The 20,791-nt window shown below is 43.5% G+C and overlaps 1 protein-coding gene across 1 annotated transcript in view; it reads right to left on the minus strand.

Moving 5' to 3' along the window:
* Window positions 1-20,791, minus strand: part of NEB (nebulin) — a 212,268-nt gene that overhangs the window by 61,226 nt on the left and 130,251 nt on the right. The window contains exons 101-111 of the mRNA XM_078603725.1: window positions 20,015-20,113; window positions 18,144-18,248; window positions 15,684-15,788; window positions 13,224-13,328; window positions 11,469-11,573; window positions 10,708-10,812; window positions 9,724-9,828; window positions 8,543-8,647; window positions 7,409-7,513; window positions 4,038-4,142; window positions 1,013-1,117 (exon numbers count right to left, since the gene is read on the minus strand). Of these exons, the coding sequence (XP_078459851.1) occupies window positions 1,013-1,117; window positions 4,038-4,142; window positions 7,409-7,513; window positions 8,543-8,647; window positions 9,724-9,828; window positions 10,708-10,812; window positions 11,469-11,573; window positions 13,224-13,328; window positions 15,684-15,788; window positions 18,144-18,248; window positions 20,015-20,113 (1,149 nt within the window). The remainder of the gene's footprint in view (window positions 1-1,012; window positions 1,118-4,037; window positions 4,143-7,408; window positions 7,514-8,542; window positions 8,648-9,723; window positions 9,829-10,707; window positions 10,813-11,468; window positions 11,574-13,223; window positions 13,329-15,683; window positions 15,789-18,143; window positions 18,249-20,014; window positions 20,114-20,791) is intronic.

The following is a 20,791-nucleotide window of genomic DNA, read 5'->3' on the forward strand; positions in this document are numbered from 1 at the left end:
AGACACAAATGAACAACTAATGTGTTTAGAAATTGATGGGGAAAATTTCATTTACTTATTTAGGCAAAGTGATAACTGCATGCATAGTACATTTATGGATGAGGTATTAAACGAGACTGAATGGATATTCTGAACACATAAACATGTCTACGTATTATGAAGCGGCTAAGAATACCGGGGGAAAATACTATATACATACGTGAAACATACTGTGTATATGAAATGACCAATATATTTAAGGTGGAAACAAATGAAACAATGTATTATAAACATGCAATGAGACAGCTCTACCAGTATGAATCATAACAAATGGCCAACGATGTGCAAGGCCGGATGAATTACTGGGTGGATGGATAACTTTGTTGCAATGGTTCTCAACATATATACAGACCAAGGACCACTCACAATCATTGTCAAAATACCACGGCCCACTAGTGCAGTACACAGTGTTGAATCGTTATGAATTTTGGAACGGGGGGGGGGCAGTTGCTGACATGAATATCCACTGGGGACCCACCCAGTGTCGTAGTGACATTAGGAGCTGGGGGGTGGGGGTGCAGCAATTGGTTAGGTGGGGGCCCCAATATTTTATTTTACTTAAATTAAAATCAAATGTGGTTACAAAAATGAAAGCATTTCTTCCAAGTAAATTTAAACCGCGTTTTAAACAAGTGTTTTATTATCTTACACTGTTGTTGAAAACATATCACATGGTCGTTGTCAAGGGGGCCCCGACTCGTAGCTTTGGCCACCAGTGGGGGCCAAGGCACACCCTGCCCCCATGCTCGTTACGTTACTGGGACCACCACCTTTTGTAGACCCCTTAATGTAAAGCGCGACCATATTGGACGATTGGAAAACAGTGGATTACCATCGCAGATCGTGATACCTTTGAATCTATCTGGTGTCAGTTTATTTCCTCTACACGTAACTGTGAATTCAAGTATCCCAAACACAAAGTGCAGTGTGATCTATTCTCATACGCATTTGTGTTTAATGGAAAGCCACTCGCCTCGCTGATGAGCTTCTTCATCTTCAGTGCTTGCAAGTTGTACGGGGTTTCCAGCACAGTTGTGTACTTGTCTTTGTGCTGCTCGTACTGATGCTTGTAGACCCACTGTGCACATCCAGTGTCCAACGTTGCAGGAGAAACCAGACACGTACATTACTGGACATGCCAACAAATCGACAACTTTTCATATTTTAAAAGGTGGATATATACATTGCTGTATTCCTTCGTTGTTCATGAACTTGCTATCCACTATTTTGGCTGTCTGCAAATCGCATCTGGAACTCTACACGACTACATTTGAGAGAGATGAAGTGATGAGAGAGAATGTGATTCGAGAGAGTGATGAGAGATAAAGTGATGAGAGATAAAGTGATGACAGAGAATGTGATGCGAGAACATGATGAGATAAAGCGATGAGATAACGTGATGAGAATGCTAATGTATTGCAGGTAATTCATAAAAAATATAGGTTTTCGTACCCCAATATAATTATCCGAGAAATGTGTTATTCACGAGCATCTCCGGAACATGTATCTCGCTAATAACGAGGGAATACTGTAATGAAAATTGGCCTTGCATTGGCCTCGTGGGAGAAAGGGCACTCATGAGTACTGCACTGTTTGAAGGGACTGCTCTCAGCCCTGGGTTTTATCGCCCATGTCAGGTGGAGTTAATCACGAAAGGCAACAGAAAACATAGCCTATCTGCATGCGATCGGACTCCCTCCGATGTTTGAAAAGGTTAAAGTGCCCGCTTTCTCAAAATAAATATCAATCAATATTGTCAGAACGTGCTTACATTTTGGTCACTCAAATACGTACAATAAACTACAATTTATAAAGTGCCTGGATTTGGCTACATCTCGAGACTCTGTAAACATAGGAGAGACACGCAGTATCGAGAAGGCTTGGAGGAGAGGAGGGATAATTGAAAGTGGTTTTTTTTCGTGGGTGGTAGGAGGCAGCAGAGGCACAGGGGGGTCACGGAAGACGGCTTGGTGAAGGTGTGGGTGAAGACTGAGTGGGGATAGTAACAGGCAGAGGAGGGAAAGTCACAGACAGAGGAGACGAGGCACAACAAAGACCAAGGGTGAAAGCCACTGTTTCTCTAACATAAACATCATTCAATATACAGCAGGCTACCCACAATGCACAAATCTGTCTCAACACTTAGAACATAATCTATGCAATGTAATATCCACCCTTTAAAATTGGTTTGTAATTTAACTTGAATAGACATTTTATTCTCCACCTCAGCAGTAGCCAACAGAGTCTGGGAAATCTAGGCCTCACAGCGAATCTGTCGGCCACACCTGTGGTGGAGAATGCATGAATATCATAAGCACTAAACAGGCCCTAAGAAGTGGCCCTGATGGTCTTATTGAAATTGCAGTGAGTAAAACATGAATGTGTAATAGAAGCACCAACAAGCATGCGGTGTTGGCCAAGTGTTCTATTACACCTGATAAACAGGTTTGGGGTCCGCTACATCGAAGGGAGTGTTGAACCGTTACAATGTATGATTTGACTTAAAATTAGTTTGAGGATGGCAAAGCATACGTATTTTTATCAGGTTTGTAATTAATTAAATACTTTTTTTTACAGAATAACCCCAAGTCGTTTTCATGTCAATATATACAACGCATGACATATGCAGACGCCCACATGGGAAGGATTGCATGGCCACAGACTCCAGAGATGGTAAAGCGCATAAATGACAGGAATGTGTGTAGTGAGGGCCCAATGCTATCACTGGGATTGTGTTCTCTGTAATGAGGCTGAATTAAAATACACTGGCACCGGGCAACGGTCACTGATTGAATGGAATTGAAGGAAAATCTGAAAATGCGTCAATGCGTGTATAATGGCCATTGTTTTAGTTTTGTTTGAAGAAAATTACGTCTGATTAAATTACTGCATAGCTCCAGCAGACGGCACATTCCACCTGTGCATCGTTTCAACATCTTCGTTAAAACTATAATCGTGAGCGTCGTTGTGGAGAATATAAATAACAAAATTAATAAGCAGGAAATGCGTCTCCTTCATACAGCCGTCTCTCCACGTAAAAAAAAGTCCTCCCCTGTTAAGATCGGCAGTTCACCACCTTAAACCAATGCTGCTGAATGAAGGCCGTCGGGCAGATGGGTTGTGGAAGAAATACTTTGATTTTTTTCGTGGAGAGACGGATATGTGACTGAGATGTATTGTCTGCTTATTTATTTTGTATTATGACATCCCATTTTTCACTGACATCCCGTCCAGATACAGTTTTTGTTTCTATCAGGAATAACATATTATTTTTAAATACAGCGAATTGTTGGACTTTATATCAATCCTATTGTAACATTGTCTACCTCAAATCTTGACTTAAAGCTTATTGTTATAGATCTAGAGGTAGACAATATATATTGTATTACCTCGATATCAACTATTATATATCCTGAGGAATAATATATTTTATGCATGCCCCACTGTCGGCATTTGTTTATGTAAATACAGTATTTTATATATCGTAATGCGTTTTTTCTTCGAAATGTTCATGCGATTCATTAATTTGACAGAACGTAATTTTTGACAGCAGTAACTTGGGTGTTTCTAACATACTTTCCCATAATTCACTGCGTATCTGATCTGTTGCATTTACAGCAATGTGGCCGGAGTGCTCAATAATACTCAACGGCTATAACGCTGCTATTATACCTCTCCATTGCTAAGTAGCATTATCCGCTGTGTAATTGTGCCTGGATTGGCAAATGATCACGCAGGTGCGGCGTTAGGCCAGTTTATAAATGCTTTGGTGAGCTGCCGAGCCGGAGTGGGAAGCAGGTCGTCCGATGACAGGTAGCAAGGCTGGTGGCATTTAATGTGACGCGTGGCGCAAGGGTGGGGTTTGTATGCAGTTAGTCACAATTAATCGTGCATATCGGACAAACCAGGAGCCAGCTGCTTGGTGGGTTTGCCTCTGACACTTCTCAGCAGGTTGGATGGGCGAGGATGGGATTGTGGGTAACAGGTGCTGGCCATACCTTATTCGTCAGAAAATCGGCATACTTGGCCTGTCGAATGTCGGGCCGGTGAGCCTCATTGCAGCCGTGGTGCAGGCCTTCCGTCGCGGTGGCCTTGTACTCTCGCTGCGAGCGTTGGCCGTGAAGCCGACGTGGTGCATGTGCGTGTGTATGCGTGTACACGTGGTGTGTGTACGTGCGTGTGCGTGTACGTAATGTGTGCGTGTACATGTGTGTGCGTGTACATGTGTGTGCGTGCGGGAAGGGATGGGGCACAGTCGAGTCACACGCAACACACTTGGAAAACCAACTACACATGAGGTCACTTTGGCTGGGACTCTGGAAGGCTTTTAACAACTGTATTGCAATTGTTTTATTGTTCATCATAAATAGACATATTCCCAGGCTGATATGTGCCCGGGCTGGTCAAATTGGCCATATTTCATCGTAATTTGTGTGTGGTCTTGATGGAAATACTGACATTATATTATATGTCACGTAGCAACTTAATACTGTGAAAAGATGTTACAAAGGACATTTTTTCTCAAGAGATTATGATTAAAAATGTAATATGTCTAATAGCTCAGGACCTTTGAGAGTGGTCAAATATTGGTCACGTGCAGCACCTTACTGAAACTAATTCACAGGTGTCACTGAAAGATTTCGTCACGTGCCTCTAAACGTCCTTTTCAGGTTAAATTTGTGCATGTTACAAACGTGACCGATGAACGACTGAATGAATGAGAACCGCGGGGTGTACGTAAAGCCATCTGGAGTTGTCAGCCACAAATGCCCCATGTGAGACAGCATTGTCCAGGTGGACAATCGCGACACCACAATTTTGCGCATGATGCTCGAGAGCCCGGCGTTTGCAGCATCATGAATCGCATCATAGACAAAGACAGATGCGGCATCGCTGTGGCGATGCGCATGGCAACGCAATTCCCCACGGTAATGGAGAAATGGATGCCATGCAACACTGCATGCTCTGCGGAGGAGCCCGCACTTTACCTGGCTGTACTGCTCCTTCATGTCTTTGTTCAGAAGATGTCTAGGTTCCTCCAACACTGTATGGTACTTATACTTTTCTTTCTCATAAGTGGCATGGTAAGCTTTCTGTAACCATTCCAACATGTCAGAAGATTCAGCACAACTGGCACAAAAGCATTTCACATTTAGCACCTCATATGTAACGCGTACAGACAGCCACACGAAGGCTCGATGCCTGGTATAATATCTAAGCATGACGAGGTAGACTGGAGGTCAACCTGCATGTCTCTATCACATCTTAAAACTTTTCTGAGCTCTTATAGAAATGGCCCTGCAAATGAATGTCTTGACCATAAAAAAGTAAGATGGGCACCATCATTCGAACCAAACAGCTTTATCCGGACACGTGTAATTATGTTACGGGAACATATGCCTATGGACCACAAAGTGCCTTTATAAAATGAATACCAACATAAAAACACCATCATGCCTCGTACATTTGCCCAGCATTTGTTAACCAAAGGCACACGTTGCGTCTTGCTCAAGGCTGTCTACCATTATGCGAGTTTTCACCGGCCGCCCAACGGATTAATACCAGGTGAGAAGCGGGTCAACGTTAAATCTCACAATCTACAGTGTTGCCAAATTCTGCAGAGGAGATGAGTATGCATCATGGTGCCTTTCTAGATTTTTTTTTACCACACTAAGCCTGTCAAATCCTTTGTTTACGGTTACCTCATAGAAACCTTCACGAAGAAAAATGCATCCCAGCTCAAGAACGAATAAAATGTCTTTCCCGAATGACAAAACAGGCCATAATGGAGACGTAAAAGGCTATATAAAAAGACCAACAGACCTTTCCTCGTAACGAACTTTCCTCCCAGCAGGACAATGCATATGAACCACAATGGGTCTCTGCGATCTCTCAAGCAATAATGGGAATTAGTCCAATCGAACTTCGTGTGATTTCTGTTTCTTTAATGCTTAAAAAAAAATCTACTTGATCCTTTGACTCGTTCTGAGAGCATGGTTTCAAAACGGCCTTACACTCACGCTCCTCTCAGCTGCTGGGAGTCACGAGTTCTAGAAAACACGGGACCGGACGTCTGACAGCTCGGTACCTGTGGGGAAACAAACTTGGCCCACTTCAGTGGGATAATAACACGTTTATTATTATTATTATTAGCTAACTCGTATATAAGTATCTGCGTTCATCATCTGCTTCACAAGCATCTGTCATTTTTCATTATGCTTCTGCAGCTAAGAAAAAGGAAAGGCATTAAAACGTGACGTGTAAACACAAATATAAATATTAAACTTGAATAATAAGCAATGGGCAAAGTAAAACAGATTAAACTAAAAGCTAAATAATGTAAAGAAGATACCAATACTTGCGGTTTGGATTGCGACCCATGTATCCATGACTCTAACAAAGATCTGTACTGTACAAAATCTGCACTATCGCATGACTTTGAGCTTATTGGGTCAATGACATCGAGCTTATTGAGCCCTTCCTACTGAAATAATTAAAATCTATCTATCTTAATCTATCTAAAATAATACAGGTGGTTCCACGACTGTTGAGGGAAACCATCAATCACGTCACGTGCGTTTTATACACTCAAAAATTAACAGATCTCAATTGAATGAGTTATATTCACGAGACGCTTCACATTTTTTCACCGTACAAACGTGTTCGCCACACACCAAGGACATCCTCACCGAAGCAAAGACTTTTTCCTTTCCCCATGGGGGCAACAAACCCCAGCAATAATACATAACACACAGCTCCAAACGTGCAGAATGCTGCTACGGTCCTGAATATGCTTTCACACCAAAGTTAATGTATTGATGCTTAGCATACACCTGTAATGCATTGACCTACTATAACCATAAGAGACTTGTTGGGCTGTTAGCGAGTAGCACCTATGAAGGCCGGCACGGCACACAAGGGGGTGCTTGGCCAAAACCACACCCGGCCGCTTTTGTCTTCCTAGTAGCGATATTTACACACCGCACCAGGTACCGTACTCATTTGAGGCTGAGTTGACCTCGGGGAGGCCCAGGACCGGTTAAAATATTCACCACTGGTGTTGGGTGGCCATGAGCGATAATTATCGAACTCGGGTCACTGGGTTTGTAGCGCAGAGTGCTAACCACTGCGCCACCGCTTCCCACGCTATACATGCACTCAAACACAAAGGCAACGATGCTCCATATCGCACTGAAAGACTGTTGGGGCACGTACTGTTCATGAGGACCTATGAAGGCCGACACAGCACACTGGGGGGTGGGTGGCCAGCATCACCCCCGGCCGCCTTTGCCTCTACATACACACTTACACATATTTATACACACACACACACACAAACGTATCAATCAAAACTGTGAGGCACACTGACCATGTTGATGAGATCGCCAGCATGCTTGGCGAGCCTGAAGGCCGGCGAGTTGGAGGAGTACGTGAACTTATCACGCATTGCCTCGAACGGCTTCGTGTACTTCACCTGCAATGCACAAGATACGTACGTTTGTGTGTGTGTCGAACCTCTTTCGCACCATACGTAGCCAATCGTGCTGATCGGAGGTGCGTCGGTAGCAGGGCTGCAAAGCGGAGCTGTGCTCATGTGAGCAGAAGTTGTGGACTTTGACAATGAGGTAAAAGCTATTTGCTTTTGCGGTTGTATCTTCCTTTTAATTTGACCCATTGCAGCTCCTGGAGCCCTCTCTCTCTCTCTCTCTGCGTGCCGCGTCCTTTCTCAAAGACATCGGCGGCGATCATGGCCTTCCTTCCATTTAACTCCGTCCATGGCTCAAGAGTTTTTCAGTAGATTCTCCCAGATGCATCCAGGTGTTTAAATTACTTACGCAACTTAATTTGTTATCTTCCACGGCTTCATGTGGTACTTGTAATTTCCCTTTCAAAACAATGTATTGTTTCTTGTTTTCTCATGAAATGTCCTAGATATATAACTCTGCCTTTCTACAATTATTCTTATTAATATGCTTTTTGTACCCTGCTATCCTGAACAAATTTGTTACTCATCTTGTCTGTCTGTGACATTTTTAACATTTTTAACATCCTTTAAAAAAAAACGCATTCTGTTGCTTCTAATTTGCTTTGTAGGGACTTTGTAACTGTCCAGCATTCACATGCGTATAGGTGGATGGACCATGCACAACACTAGACTACCGTGTTCTAATTCTTGTTGTCATAACAAATGGCTAACACTCGTTGATGTGGTATATTTCTGTACGACCGACATGCGCCACACTGCTCTGAATACAGCGCAAAGTGGTCGGAGGAGGAGGGGGGGCGCCGTGCCAGGCCGGCGATGCTTAAAGACGCCAACTGGGCCACTGCGGCACGTGTAACGTCGTCTTTCGTCGACGTTCCCCGGCCACGACGAGCGGCACTACGCCGGCTTCCACGCAGTAGCTTCTTCATCTGGGAGCTCAGCGCGGCTCCGAGTATCGCACTCCGCATGGGCACGGCGGGGGGGGGGGGGGCGACCAGACCTCGAGTGCTCACTCACATGGCTGTAGAGGACTCGGTTCTGCTTGGCGTGCGTGAGGTCCGGAGTGTCGTAGGCGTAGCTGCCGATGCCCTTCAGCCAGGTGAGGTCCTCCTTGTACTTCACCTGCAGGGGATTGAGCGTGGAGTGAGACTAACTCGGCGAGCCCAGGCGCGCCATTGTGGTGCGGGGGATTTTATTAAACAAAAAGCCCTCTCGCAACTGGACATCAAAGGTTACAGTTTTCTGACGTAATAATTTGGAATGTCGGCTTGAAATTTTGCACACCGTTACGTATATCCATGTACAGTGTGGAAGAGGTGACCTCTAGAGCTCCCTCTCGTGGAGTCCCTGCCGTCAGCAGTGGAGCAAGCAAGATATTGCAAGGCTGCGCCTTAACCTTCACCCATTAACGTACATATATCGAGATCATTCTTTTGATCCTTTCCCATAAAAATGAAGTTACCAAAAAAAAGAAAATGTACTTAAAAAGATCTGATTGTGGAACGAGTGTGACTTTATCAAATGTTTTACTGTCCCGGATGTATAAATGTAGTTCTGTTCTTGGTTTATTTTGTAGTCAGGCTCCATGAGCATCTCAGAGCACACGTGATAAGCGACTTGGATCAGATTGTTGCTGTATGTAACCCCGATTGGGGAATTTTTTGAAAATGGAAAAAATAAACCACGACGCCGGGCACATAATGGCCTCTTCGTTTCGAATAACATCGAGGGATATTTAACGTCCATACGCCCGCAGTAATAGCCAGGATGGTCTGCTTGGATTCAATCTGCACAAGCTTTGTAACAAGTGGCGAATGCGCTCAGGCTGGGCCACGTCGCTGACCCAAGTGGGCGCCACATTGGCGAGATGTTAACTACCTCGCCTGGTATACAGGAGGTGGTGGGTCAATCCCGACCATGACGCTTGTATATTTGGAGTTTGAATGTCTCTTTCCCCGTGGTCACGTGGCTTTTTCCTCCACATTTAGAATCAACATCAATGGGTTTAGAGTATTTGGCTGCTATAAATTTCCACATGATGATAAGCCACTTCGTTGAGCTATCATTTATGACCAGGTCTCTTCTGAAAAAGAGATATATAGCTCAGTGCGCATGACCTGGTAAAATAAAAATCGTAGTAGGAGTAAGTGTTAGGTTCTGGTGCCGAGACAGCAGGGTCCATGTGGTGCACCACGTACGTCGCTCACGAGCTCCGTAACCAGGCGGTGGTGGAAGTAGTCTGGGCGGTCCGGGATGGCATGCCAGATGCCTAATTGATTCATGTACTTCTGCTTGTATTTGACCTGCACAGGGACACACGATGCATAGCAGAGGACACATACGAACAACTCATTTGGCAGCCGAGGGTACAATCTACAGCTTTACAGATTGTTGTCACAAGTGTTGTTGGCGAGCGCACATTGGGACCAGTTTGGCGCACGAGGGGTGAGTGTGGCCAGCAGCACGCCTGACCACGTCTGTCTACGTGGTACTGATGTTTGTACATCACACGAGGAGGTACTCAATTGAAGTTAATTCAACCAAAGGGAGGCCAAGGACTGGTGCAGATAATTGCCACTTATTAGCTGGGGCCGGGAATCAAATTCAGGCCACTGGGTTCTAAAAAAGCAGTGCACTAACTATTTCACCACTGATCTACCAAACACATGGACACACACACATGCATGCTGCACCAATGTTATGTTCTGAAAAATACTTTTTAAATTTCCTTTCACGTACAAAAAACATCACGCAAACCCATGCACTGAAGAAATGGGATTAATGTAATGTCCAGCTTCGCATCTTCGTGAAATGGCGGAAACCCATCACCTTGGCGAGTTGTCTAATTATATTTATTGGCGGTGAAGAAATCGGCAAGCTTTTGCCAAAATCAGACAAAAGGAACATTGGCGAATACTTAAATAGGCGTCTCAATTATTTCTCACCAAGCTTATCGATGTATAATGAGTGCCCCCTGGTGTAGACATTTTAAACACTTTCATTTCACCGAACCACCATTCAGCGTTCCGCAATTTTGCGATGAACGAACGTAGGAGGCGGTTGATGAATGTCGGGCAATGATAAATAACCGCGTATGCATATATGGTGAACTTCTTTCGCACTGTACATAGCCAACCGCGCTAATGGGAGGTGCGGGGAGTTTGTGTAACGACGGCGCTCACGTCACTGATCTTGTCGGTGACTTTGCGGTGGTGCACGATGTCGCGAGCGTCCTTCACGGTGTGGTACTTCCCGCGCAGGTGCTGGTAGGCCTCCTTGTAGCGCAGCTGTCGTGGTAAATAAACACAACATTGCGGTTCGTCAAAAAATGCACTGGCAGGCTAATACGAGGCTGCACGTCCCAGCTTCATAAAGGTCTACATTTCCTCAAATATCCTTCACTCACGCCACCACTACTCTATTCATAACAATTTTTTAAGCGTTTACTAAATTAGAATTTAATCATTCACCTCTTGATTTCACTGTTCACTTTATAAGAAACTTTATTTCAGTGGTTAAGACAATTCCCCATGTCGTAAATATTTATATTGCAGTTCAAGAAAATCACATTTTACCATCGTGTCATCGTGTGATTAAAATCACGATGACATATTTACATCATGTTTGTTCATGAGACCGGTCATATTAGGTTATGTGCAATATTTAGTGTGACTAATATTGATCAACATATAAAATATTGTAACAAAAATTGGGAAACAGCTAAATCTAACATAGTATTTCCTGAGGTATATATATGTCATATACATGTATAATGGTGCTCCAGTTTCCACAGATTTTAAAGTGTTATCATCTGTTGATATCTATGGTAAAACATATTCAAATTTTTCATCATCATCATCTGTTGAGTATCCATGGTGAGTCGCAACAGTCATCTCTTGTTGTGCCTGCGGAAGTGAAACGGCATGAGGCTTGTGGCACGTACATCGCTCGCATTCTCGTAGGCCTTCTTGGAGATCTTGTGGAAGGGCGAGTCTGGGACGAGCGTGTACTTGGCTTTGTTTTGATTATACTCGTGCTGGTACACAATCTGCATCCATCCGGACGGGGGATAAATAACACGCAACGGCATGAGATTTTAAATTTTGTGGATTTGCTCTCCAACACACGGGTGTGCTGTATTAGTAACGAATTGGCATGTTCTGTTTACATGACAAACCTTACTAATTGGCTGTGTCAGGTGGTGGCGGGTTGAACGACACATTTATATTTACGCGATATAACTAAAAAAAACCTCTATTATGGGGCATAAGACCACTTGACATTTGTGTAAGGTGTGAGGTGTTGCTATGGTTAGAATGGTGTTTCCCAAACTTGTTTGGCCTATAGACCACATAGTCGATTTCCATGGACCACCCAGCCCCCTCAACCCTGGTGACAAAACGCATTCACTTTTCTATCTGAATACCAATCATACGAAATGATTCATATCACTGGAACATAATTTATTTTCTTAAACGCAGCTATAATTTTTTTTCTAGGGGAGCCATTTAAATCTTAGGCTTAGGGTTGTTTAATCAGGGTAGTTTACTTAACTTCATTTAAAAATGAAATATCATGAGTTAAATATAAATTAATGTCCGAAACAAAAGGTATAAACGTTGTTATTATTGTCCTGGTAAATTTGCTTTGCATCACAGCCTGTCACAGACCACACAGGTGGTACCGGGGACCACACGCCGAGAACCCGCTGGGTTAGAGCAGTTGATTCGGAGTCACCAAGACCAGTTGCTCGACCCTCCACGAACTCGTCTGAGATCCCAGAAACCAATATGGGATCGCCATGTGAGACAACTGAATGAGTTCTGCTTCCAAGCATCCAAACAAAAGACTTATGGAGGGCCCTGCTACTGCTCCGCATGGCTTTGCTCTGCCAAGATTACTGTGGTGGCTCCATTATCAACTGCTTCCGATCAATGAGCGGTCACTACGAGCGCCTCTTCCACAAGCAGGAAATGTATTCAAGTGCAGCGACTGCGGCCACCGGAACGAAACAACGGACCACATCGCAAACGACTGCACTCCACGCCCGGTGGACTGGAAATCATTAGTTGCACCACTCTAGAAGCCATCATCACGTGTCTCACAAACTTAAATCTGGACGTATACTTTACACATACTTGCCATACGCTAGAACAGGGGTCGTAAACAAAGATAACAAGAAAAAAACCACAACATTTCAAGATATGAACAAAGTCATGAAGCAGTCCTTAAAGAGCAGCATGTGGCTCCGGAGCCGTTACAAATGCAATACGGATCTGATACTATAAAAAAAACGGTTTCAAACTGTTTTGCTCAGTTTGCCGAACGGATAAAAAACCACAGAGAGGGTGATCATGCTCGCTGACTAATGACTCCTGTAGCATGCGTTCTTGGGTTTGTATACGTCCCCATGAAAATGATATGAATTAAATTAATCAACACGTGCCCCGTAACCACACCAACGTTGGGCCAACATCGGTATGCGGCTGGAACGTCTGGCCCAACATTTCATGTGGACTGGGTGTTAATGGCACGTGTCAAGCAACGGCCATGGCAAAATTATTAATGAGTCATTATTTCATCCACGCTTCTGACCCCCTTCTGCCCTTCCGATGGGAGCCAAGCGTGCATGCGTTTGCGCACGTACACGTAAGCAGCACACGGGTAACACGAGCGCGCGCAAGCAAGGTGCCCTCACGTCGCTGTTGAGGTGCTTGACGCTCTTGGCGTGCTTCAGCAGCGGGGTGTCCACCACCGAGTGGATGTGGGGCAGCTCACGGTGGGCCGTCTCCTTGTACAGGTACTACGGAAACCACCACACACACACACAGAGAGAGCCCGCTTCACACAGGTCCCGCAGTGTACAAAAAAGCACACTCAAACACCGCCGCGAAGAATGACATCCGCCCCGTTATCGCACGCGTACAACACGATGTAGACAGGATTGCATAAAGCGGCGTAATAATAATAATGATGATATAGTTTTATTTAACTCTCACAGAGAGAGAGATAATTATTCAGAGACGTGTAAAACCACAGACATGCGGGAAGGCAGCCGGAACCGGTGGCAACAATTGCCAAAGCTCTGTGGCCCTATATTTGTGTGTTTGGCCAACTCCATTAATGAGTGTTTATACATGTTGGTGGACGTCTGAGTCGGCTGAGTAAACCCTCATGTGCTCGGGCCTCCGATTACAGATGGAATAGCATGGAATTAAATAACTTGCTGTACTGCGATACCTTGGCAAACCAGGAGATGGCGACCTCTATGCATGTCATTAACTTGTTTTTTCACAGTATAAGGGGATACCTATGCAGTCTGTTCTCCTTTTAACGCGGTAGTTGTGTTCCTGAAGAACACCGCGTTGTGGAAAAAATCGCGTTATCATAACCACCATTGATTGAATGGGAACTAAGGGGTTGGAGGGTAGGAGATTTAGAAAACACCAACATGACTGACATTTTTTTCTGACAATATGTTAGACCATTGTTGATTTTTACGTGTTCTTTAATAATTATTGCAAAGCGAGACAAATCATACAGGGTAAAGCACAGTCCGCGATAACACGTGAGATGTGTACGCAGACTGAACAAAGGCCAAGGCGCGTGGGTAGCATCTAGAAGCATCCAGCAGCATCCCAATGTCTTGTGCGAGGCAGGCGTACAACGGCTTATTCCTACTTGTGCGACTTAGTTCCGTTTGCTCAATCGCGCTATATCCAATTCGCATCCGCGTTATAAAAAAATATGCGTCCCTAATACATTCATCACGCGATATCCAATTCGCTTCATGAAAACAACACACGTTACAGGAGAACAGACTGTATCGCATTCTAGAGCGGCGGCAGGGTGGCTCACGGGACAGTGCTGAGCTGTGGTCGCAGAGATCCTGGGTTCGAACGTTTGTAGTAGCCACGAGTTATTTAATCGGGTATTCCAAGCATATGGAGTCATTGGTCTTAGCCTGGTCACCAACATTGATTCAAATTATATACGACTATTGTTACGTTTTGTTTACACAGGAAAGCCTCACCGAATTTCATGACTCTTTTACAGGAGGGTCCTGCAGAAGTGTTTCGCAGTTAGGCGGAGCAATGTCTGCCATGTATGAATAATTTGTGGGCAATGTTTCAGATTTGGAAAATATGGACAATAACGCCGGCACACAATAGACTGCTCTTGCGAATGACGTCACGGGATCTTGAACGTCCACACTGAAGTGAACAGCGCGTATATTTTTGTTTATGGATTATACACTTGCAGTAATAATATAATCAAGGTGGCCACTGAATTTGAACCGTGAACTTCTTCCACAAGCAGTGAACGTGCTACTTGTCGGGCCATCGTTACACATTTGGTTTTGCAGTAAATTTTACTGAATTCGGGTGCAAATTGTTGAATGAAATATCGGGTTGGCTGTCATTCGGAGGACATTACTGTTTAGCAGGGCGGCTGGGGAATTGATGGCGCTGTGTGCGTATATGGGATGACTGGAAGGGAACTCAGAAGTAATTCTGTGATATTTGCTTCTTCTGAATATTTTCGAACACGTCATTCACTGCTCTATGCGAGTTCGAAATTAATTCGGTTTCGTCATTTGGCGCAGATAGCACAATCAGGATAACACTGTGGGAGGTAAATTACGCTTTAGGTTGCATTATCAGTGTCGCAGAAGCAACCGGTTAAAATGTCTAATTGTAATGAGCATTTAGAGTTGCCGAGATTACATCATTTATTAAGTATAATAAATCAACCAACTGTATTTATCATTACCTGTAGTTATAACTCTTTCACATAATTTTTACAGTTATAAATATCAATGGTCAGTTGCATAAATCAACTCAAGCAAATACTACTGTCCCTTGCTTTGTCATCGCCATCAACAAAAGCTATGGGGGATCAACTCAAGTTGTTTCATGCAACAAAAAAACACGAAACAAACATTCCTGAAATACCATTTGATACCATTCACGTGCCATTTCCTTTACTTCATTGCCATACCTTGTGTTTGTTTTATTTAGCTTTTGTCATTTTGGTGAACCAGATCACACTCTCGCGCACGACACTCATCCTGATCTCGAGGCCTCACTCGGTTAAACAAAATAAAATGTAACCTGGACTCAAACCATTGGACACATGTGCACTCATCTATCCTTACCTGGCTCTGCATTTCCTGCGAGTTCTTGGCCAGCATGTGTGCTGGGGTGTCCACCACGGGTGTGAACTTGGTCTTCACCTCATTCCCGATTGCGCGATAAGCCACCTGCAGTTGTTACAGCCACAAAACAAGCCACATTACCCACACATTCAGATACACCGAGGCGGTGCTGAGAACAGGGCGGTTGCTTGGAGCCCGCCATTAAAAATGGCTGACAATAAATCTATTATAGAATACAACAAAGTAATTACGTTTTTTTATATAATAAATTCATCTGTGTAATCGTTTCAGCAATATGAAGCAGTCGTCGACGAAGTGCGCGTCATATTTTAGATTATTTTATTTGTGCGTGTCATATGTAAAAAACGAGGCTATGATTGACCTGTAGATGGTGGTGCGGCAGGAAACTATTGCCGATGGAGCAGAAAAAAACAAGAGACTTAGAGAGGTTCATGGAGCCAGAGACCTTCTAACGCAAGAAGGTTTTCTTTTCTTTAGTGGCAATGTGAAGGGAGAATTTGCTATACGCTCGGAGCCAGGTGTAACTGCAAACAACGGTGGTCAGAGTAACGAGTATTGAGAGAGGACAGAGGTGGTGTACCACCATGTGGCAGGCAGCAGTTTTACGTGAGGGGGTTACAATGCTGTGCCTTTAATATATGGACGTTGACCTTCTTTCGCACCATACGTAGCCAACCATGCTAATTGGAAGTGCGGGGGAAGGACAACAAACTAAAACGCATACATGTCCCCTGAGAAACATCCACAAAATAAAAAAATATTTTTGAATTGAAATAAATAAATTAACCTCATTCCAAAGTAACTGTACGTGCTATCTCACTATTATATTCTTGTGTGTGGCAATATATTCAGGATCTGTGGTAATGTCGAGGTCTGCTACCTATGACGAGAGGGCTTCGGAAAAGAGTTTGTGTAGTTTTGTTATTCCTCTTCCAATGAAGGAGTTTCAGACTACAGTGGTTTACAATATGGTCCAGTTTCGGTTGCATGGCTACAGTCGCATGACTGGTGCTTGTTTTTAATTTTCCACTCATGAATAAGATGTGTGCATCGGTCTGTTTATGTTCTGATGCGATTGATGGTTCCATCACCAGTGTCTTTGAGGCGGAGGAATGTCAAAGTCAGAGGGTGCAGAGACATTCTCCCACAGACAAAAAACATCTCCACAATCTCCAAACAATGTTTGACTAATGCTCATGGTAGGAAAGCCAAGGGCTCGTTGCCACAATGTGGCTACACTAAGGACTGGGGATTCATTGAGCAATGCTCGTTTTTAGTTGATTCCCACAAAATTTTGCTTGCAGTGTAAGCTGTGCTGGTAATTGTGTGCTGGTATTTGTTTTTGTACTGGCTGGACAATGTTGCTCAGCTGGCCTGGGAATGCCTGGAAATTCCCCAAGAAGAGCTAGAATCTGACGCCAGGGAAAGGGAGGTCTGGACCGCTCTACTCAACATGCTGCCGCCGGGACCCTAATCAGGACAAGCGGACTGAGAAACGAACGAACGAATATTACTTATTATAGTTTTCTATTATAAGGTATTGTAAATTTAAATATTTTTGTCTGAATGTATTCTCGAGTCTCCCAACCAGTGACTACGGCTAAATATTGCAAAGGTTCTTGTAGAACAATGTTAATTATAATTTAGAAAACAAAACACAAAAATGCACGATTACAATAAAATACTATGTGCGCTCTGAACCTGGAAACCTCAGTGTGATTCCACGCCACGGCGAACATCAGTGGTGCGTTGATATCTGAACCCGTCTTGGGCTCCTCCTTCGCCAACCCGTATTGGCCAGTGAGATGAAATGTGGTCAAACAAGTCCCAAAACAGATATGGTGTGGGGAGGCCTAAATCCAGCAGTGAATTCACATCGGGCTGCACATCATTATTATTTTACATATGTTAGGGCTGATGAAAGGCATATCGTATTGTTAAACCGCATAACGCCGCAGGTCTCGGCAAGTTCAACGACTTAACATTTGAATGCGGGCCCCTTTTGGAATGACGGTGAGTTTGATGCAATAAAACAAGGGGATTTAGAAATGCTCATTGAGTTGAGGGTCGGTTAGAACTGCTTTTTCTGTTTCGTTTGTTGTTCTTCCACCATACCTACGATTAGCGTGGTTGGCTACGTACGGTGCGAAAGAAGTTCAGCTTACAGTACGTACATAGAGACCGATTGAGAGGATAGACGTGGGATTCGTTGAGTGAAGGGAGTTGGCCGAGACCATTCGAGAAGGTCTGGAGATAGGATAAATGGGGCGCGTAGGGGCAACTCCATGGGCGCCTTTTGAATACAGCTCCCTATGTGTACGTGCTGTGTCGATGATTTTAATATAGAAGTCCTACCACCACCAACTTCGTCCGAGGCTAGTTTACAATTATAAAACACGGGCACCGATGAGAAGTCATCAAGAGTACTGTAGCACTCACCTCGCTCAGGTGATCCTTGAGCTCGACGATTCGCACGTACACCGGGGTATCCAGGACCACGGAGTACTTCTCCTGAGCTTTCTTTGCCGCCAGCCCATAGTTGGACTGTGAACGGGACAATGTGGATGGGCGTGAAGAGGTCGGGTCACTTGGTGTAATGGTGCTCAGGGCAATGCACATTGCAATACACACGGTATTTGGTATGGCAGCAAACTAAAATGGGAATTCAGTGATTTACACCCAGCACCGCTCAACATGAAGTATGTATGAACCCCATTGCAAAAACAAATCACGTTGTTGATTTGCCCAGTAATGAGCAGTGAAGACATTTGGTGCTTTTTTTTCCACAAGAAATCTGACAAATGAATAATCTTTAAGATTGGAAAAAGCATGATGGCACACTGTACACCGTTGTACCTGCCGACTTTAAAATTACACATTTTATGGAAGAGCCAGTTGTTTCATGGCTATTCAACTATGAACTATTCTTTTTTATTTTACCAGGTAATGTCAACTGAGCTATATTGCTCTTTTTCATAAGCAACCTGGCCACAAATGATAGCTCAAGGAAGTGGCTTGTCGCGTGGACATTTATAGCAGCCAAATACTCTAAACGTGTGTTGATTCTAAATGTGGAGGGGAAGACCGGAGGACCTGGAGAAAAGTCCACACGACCATAGGGAGAACATACAAACGGCAAATATACAGGCACACAAGGTATCAGTGAACACAACCAATGCAAGTGGTGGCCAGGAGTGTTATGGGGCTAAAGCCTCCATCAATCTGAGCCAGTGCCAACTCCTGGTGTGACTGAGCAAAACACTCGGAAAGCAGAAGAATGGGCACTGCTCAACACATCACCTTTATTATGAATGTTCCTCTTTAGGGCACTGTAATTGACGGACACGTTGAGTTTTCATTCATTGTGCTTGTGCAGCTTGTGCAGCACTGCTAACGCGTATCGCTGAGATGCCTGGTTTGAATTCAAGTACAGCCTGGCATAAAGCTAGGATTCACAAGCGTAGTAAGTTGATGGTCTCAAACTGGACACCGATGTCAAATCCATTTGGCCTAAGCCCACATGGGACAGCTAACATGTAGCAATATATTACATGTGAGGTAAACTGAGAACTACTCTCCATGCAGCTCTATTGTGCATCCTCTAGCACTGGCTAAGATGGGCCCCTTTTGGAATGGCTTCAAAAGTACTTCTGTGGTGTCGTCTTCTGAAGCTCTTCCCTGAGAAGATGGGATACTGAAGACAATCTGAACTGCTGGCTTGCTTCAACTCAGTGCAGTTGTGAGTATTAACATAAATTCAAAAAAAAAAAATTCATATAAGCAGTCAATTATGTTTGGCCATGATAGTTCAAATTGGCAGACCACCTTGCTCAATTAAATGAGCCCATTTTTTATATTATGTGTCAAATAAATAATTACGACCTAGGAAGCTACATTAGTCTAGATACAGGTGAACATTTATTCTTTATTGGCAGACTAGTGTTCTCTTTTTGAAATGTGAACTTTCTGTCATTGGCCCAGGCACAACAATGGTTTTTAGAGTCTCACAAAGTGCATTAAAATACTGAGAGCACCTTGACTATTGAAGTTACAAAGTAACTTTTTAAATAACATTGCAGTTAAAATTATTTTTTATTTAACATTTTTTTACTTTGGTCACTGCCTTCAATGTTGTCCTGAGCTAAACTCTGCCACTTTGCGCGTGATTAAACAACGGTTAAAACTGCCGACTCACTCCCTCAATTCATTCATTCACGTATGCTAACATATTGTCATTTTAACAATGAAATGTGATATATATGTTTTTATCCAGTAGGTTAAGGAGAGCATGTCTACTGGGAGTGACTTACATTGTCCGCAACAATCTTCTTGGCATGTCGCATATTAGGAGTGTCATGCAACAGGCAGCTAATTCCCTTGAGCCACTGCATGTCCTCCTTGTATTGAATCTGAAGGAAAGGTAAAGAGAACGAAGTGTCCAAAGTTATTCCCATTCGCTGTAATGCGGCGGAAAGCCCAAAAAGCAAAGACACACACGCGCACGGAGCAACGTGACTCCACATGCATAATTCACGTGTTAAACTGATAATTCACGTTATTCGATGATGAATTGAATATCTAAACAAATCAATGTGCCGGATTTGTTTGTTACAAAAACAGTGCATGTAATTAAGGTCTCAACTAATGCAAAATAACATTTAAAAAATTGTTGCACAATCCAATCACTTTTTTTTATATCATAGTTTAAGCGACATTTTAGCCAGGCATGTGTAATGAATGTATTGTGAGATCAAATGAAGTGGAGGAGAAGAATAATGATGTATGCCATTCATTATGATGAATCGTGCACGTGTATAACGCAATGCCAGGTCATATCAATTTTCGGATAAAAATAAATATAAAAAATATACTGTACAGTGTATGGTTTGGTATGTTAATAAATCGACCATTATATAGCACACTCCAGATCAATAAAAGCATCTTCAGAGCACTTCAGATAAGATCAAATTTACATGAATGCCCAACATTATATTTATAAAATACATGACATTTAGTTAAAATTACTAAAGCAGCGTTACCTGTGCAAAATATGTCTTAAAACTCAATTGGCTTCCAGAACACTATTT

The sequence above is a fragment of the Lampetra planeri genome, chromosome 21, assembly GCF_965212315.1.
Source record: "Lampetra planeri chromosome 21, kcLamPlan1.2.h2, whole genome shotgun sequence".
Classification (NCBI taxonomy): Eukaryota; Metazoa; Chordata; class Hyperoartia; order Petromyzontiformes; family Petromyzontidae; genus Lampetra; species Lampetra planeri.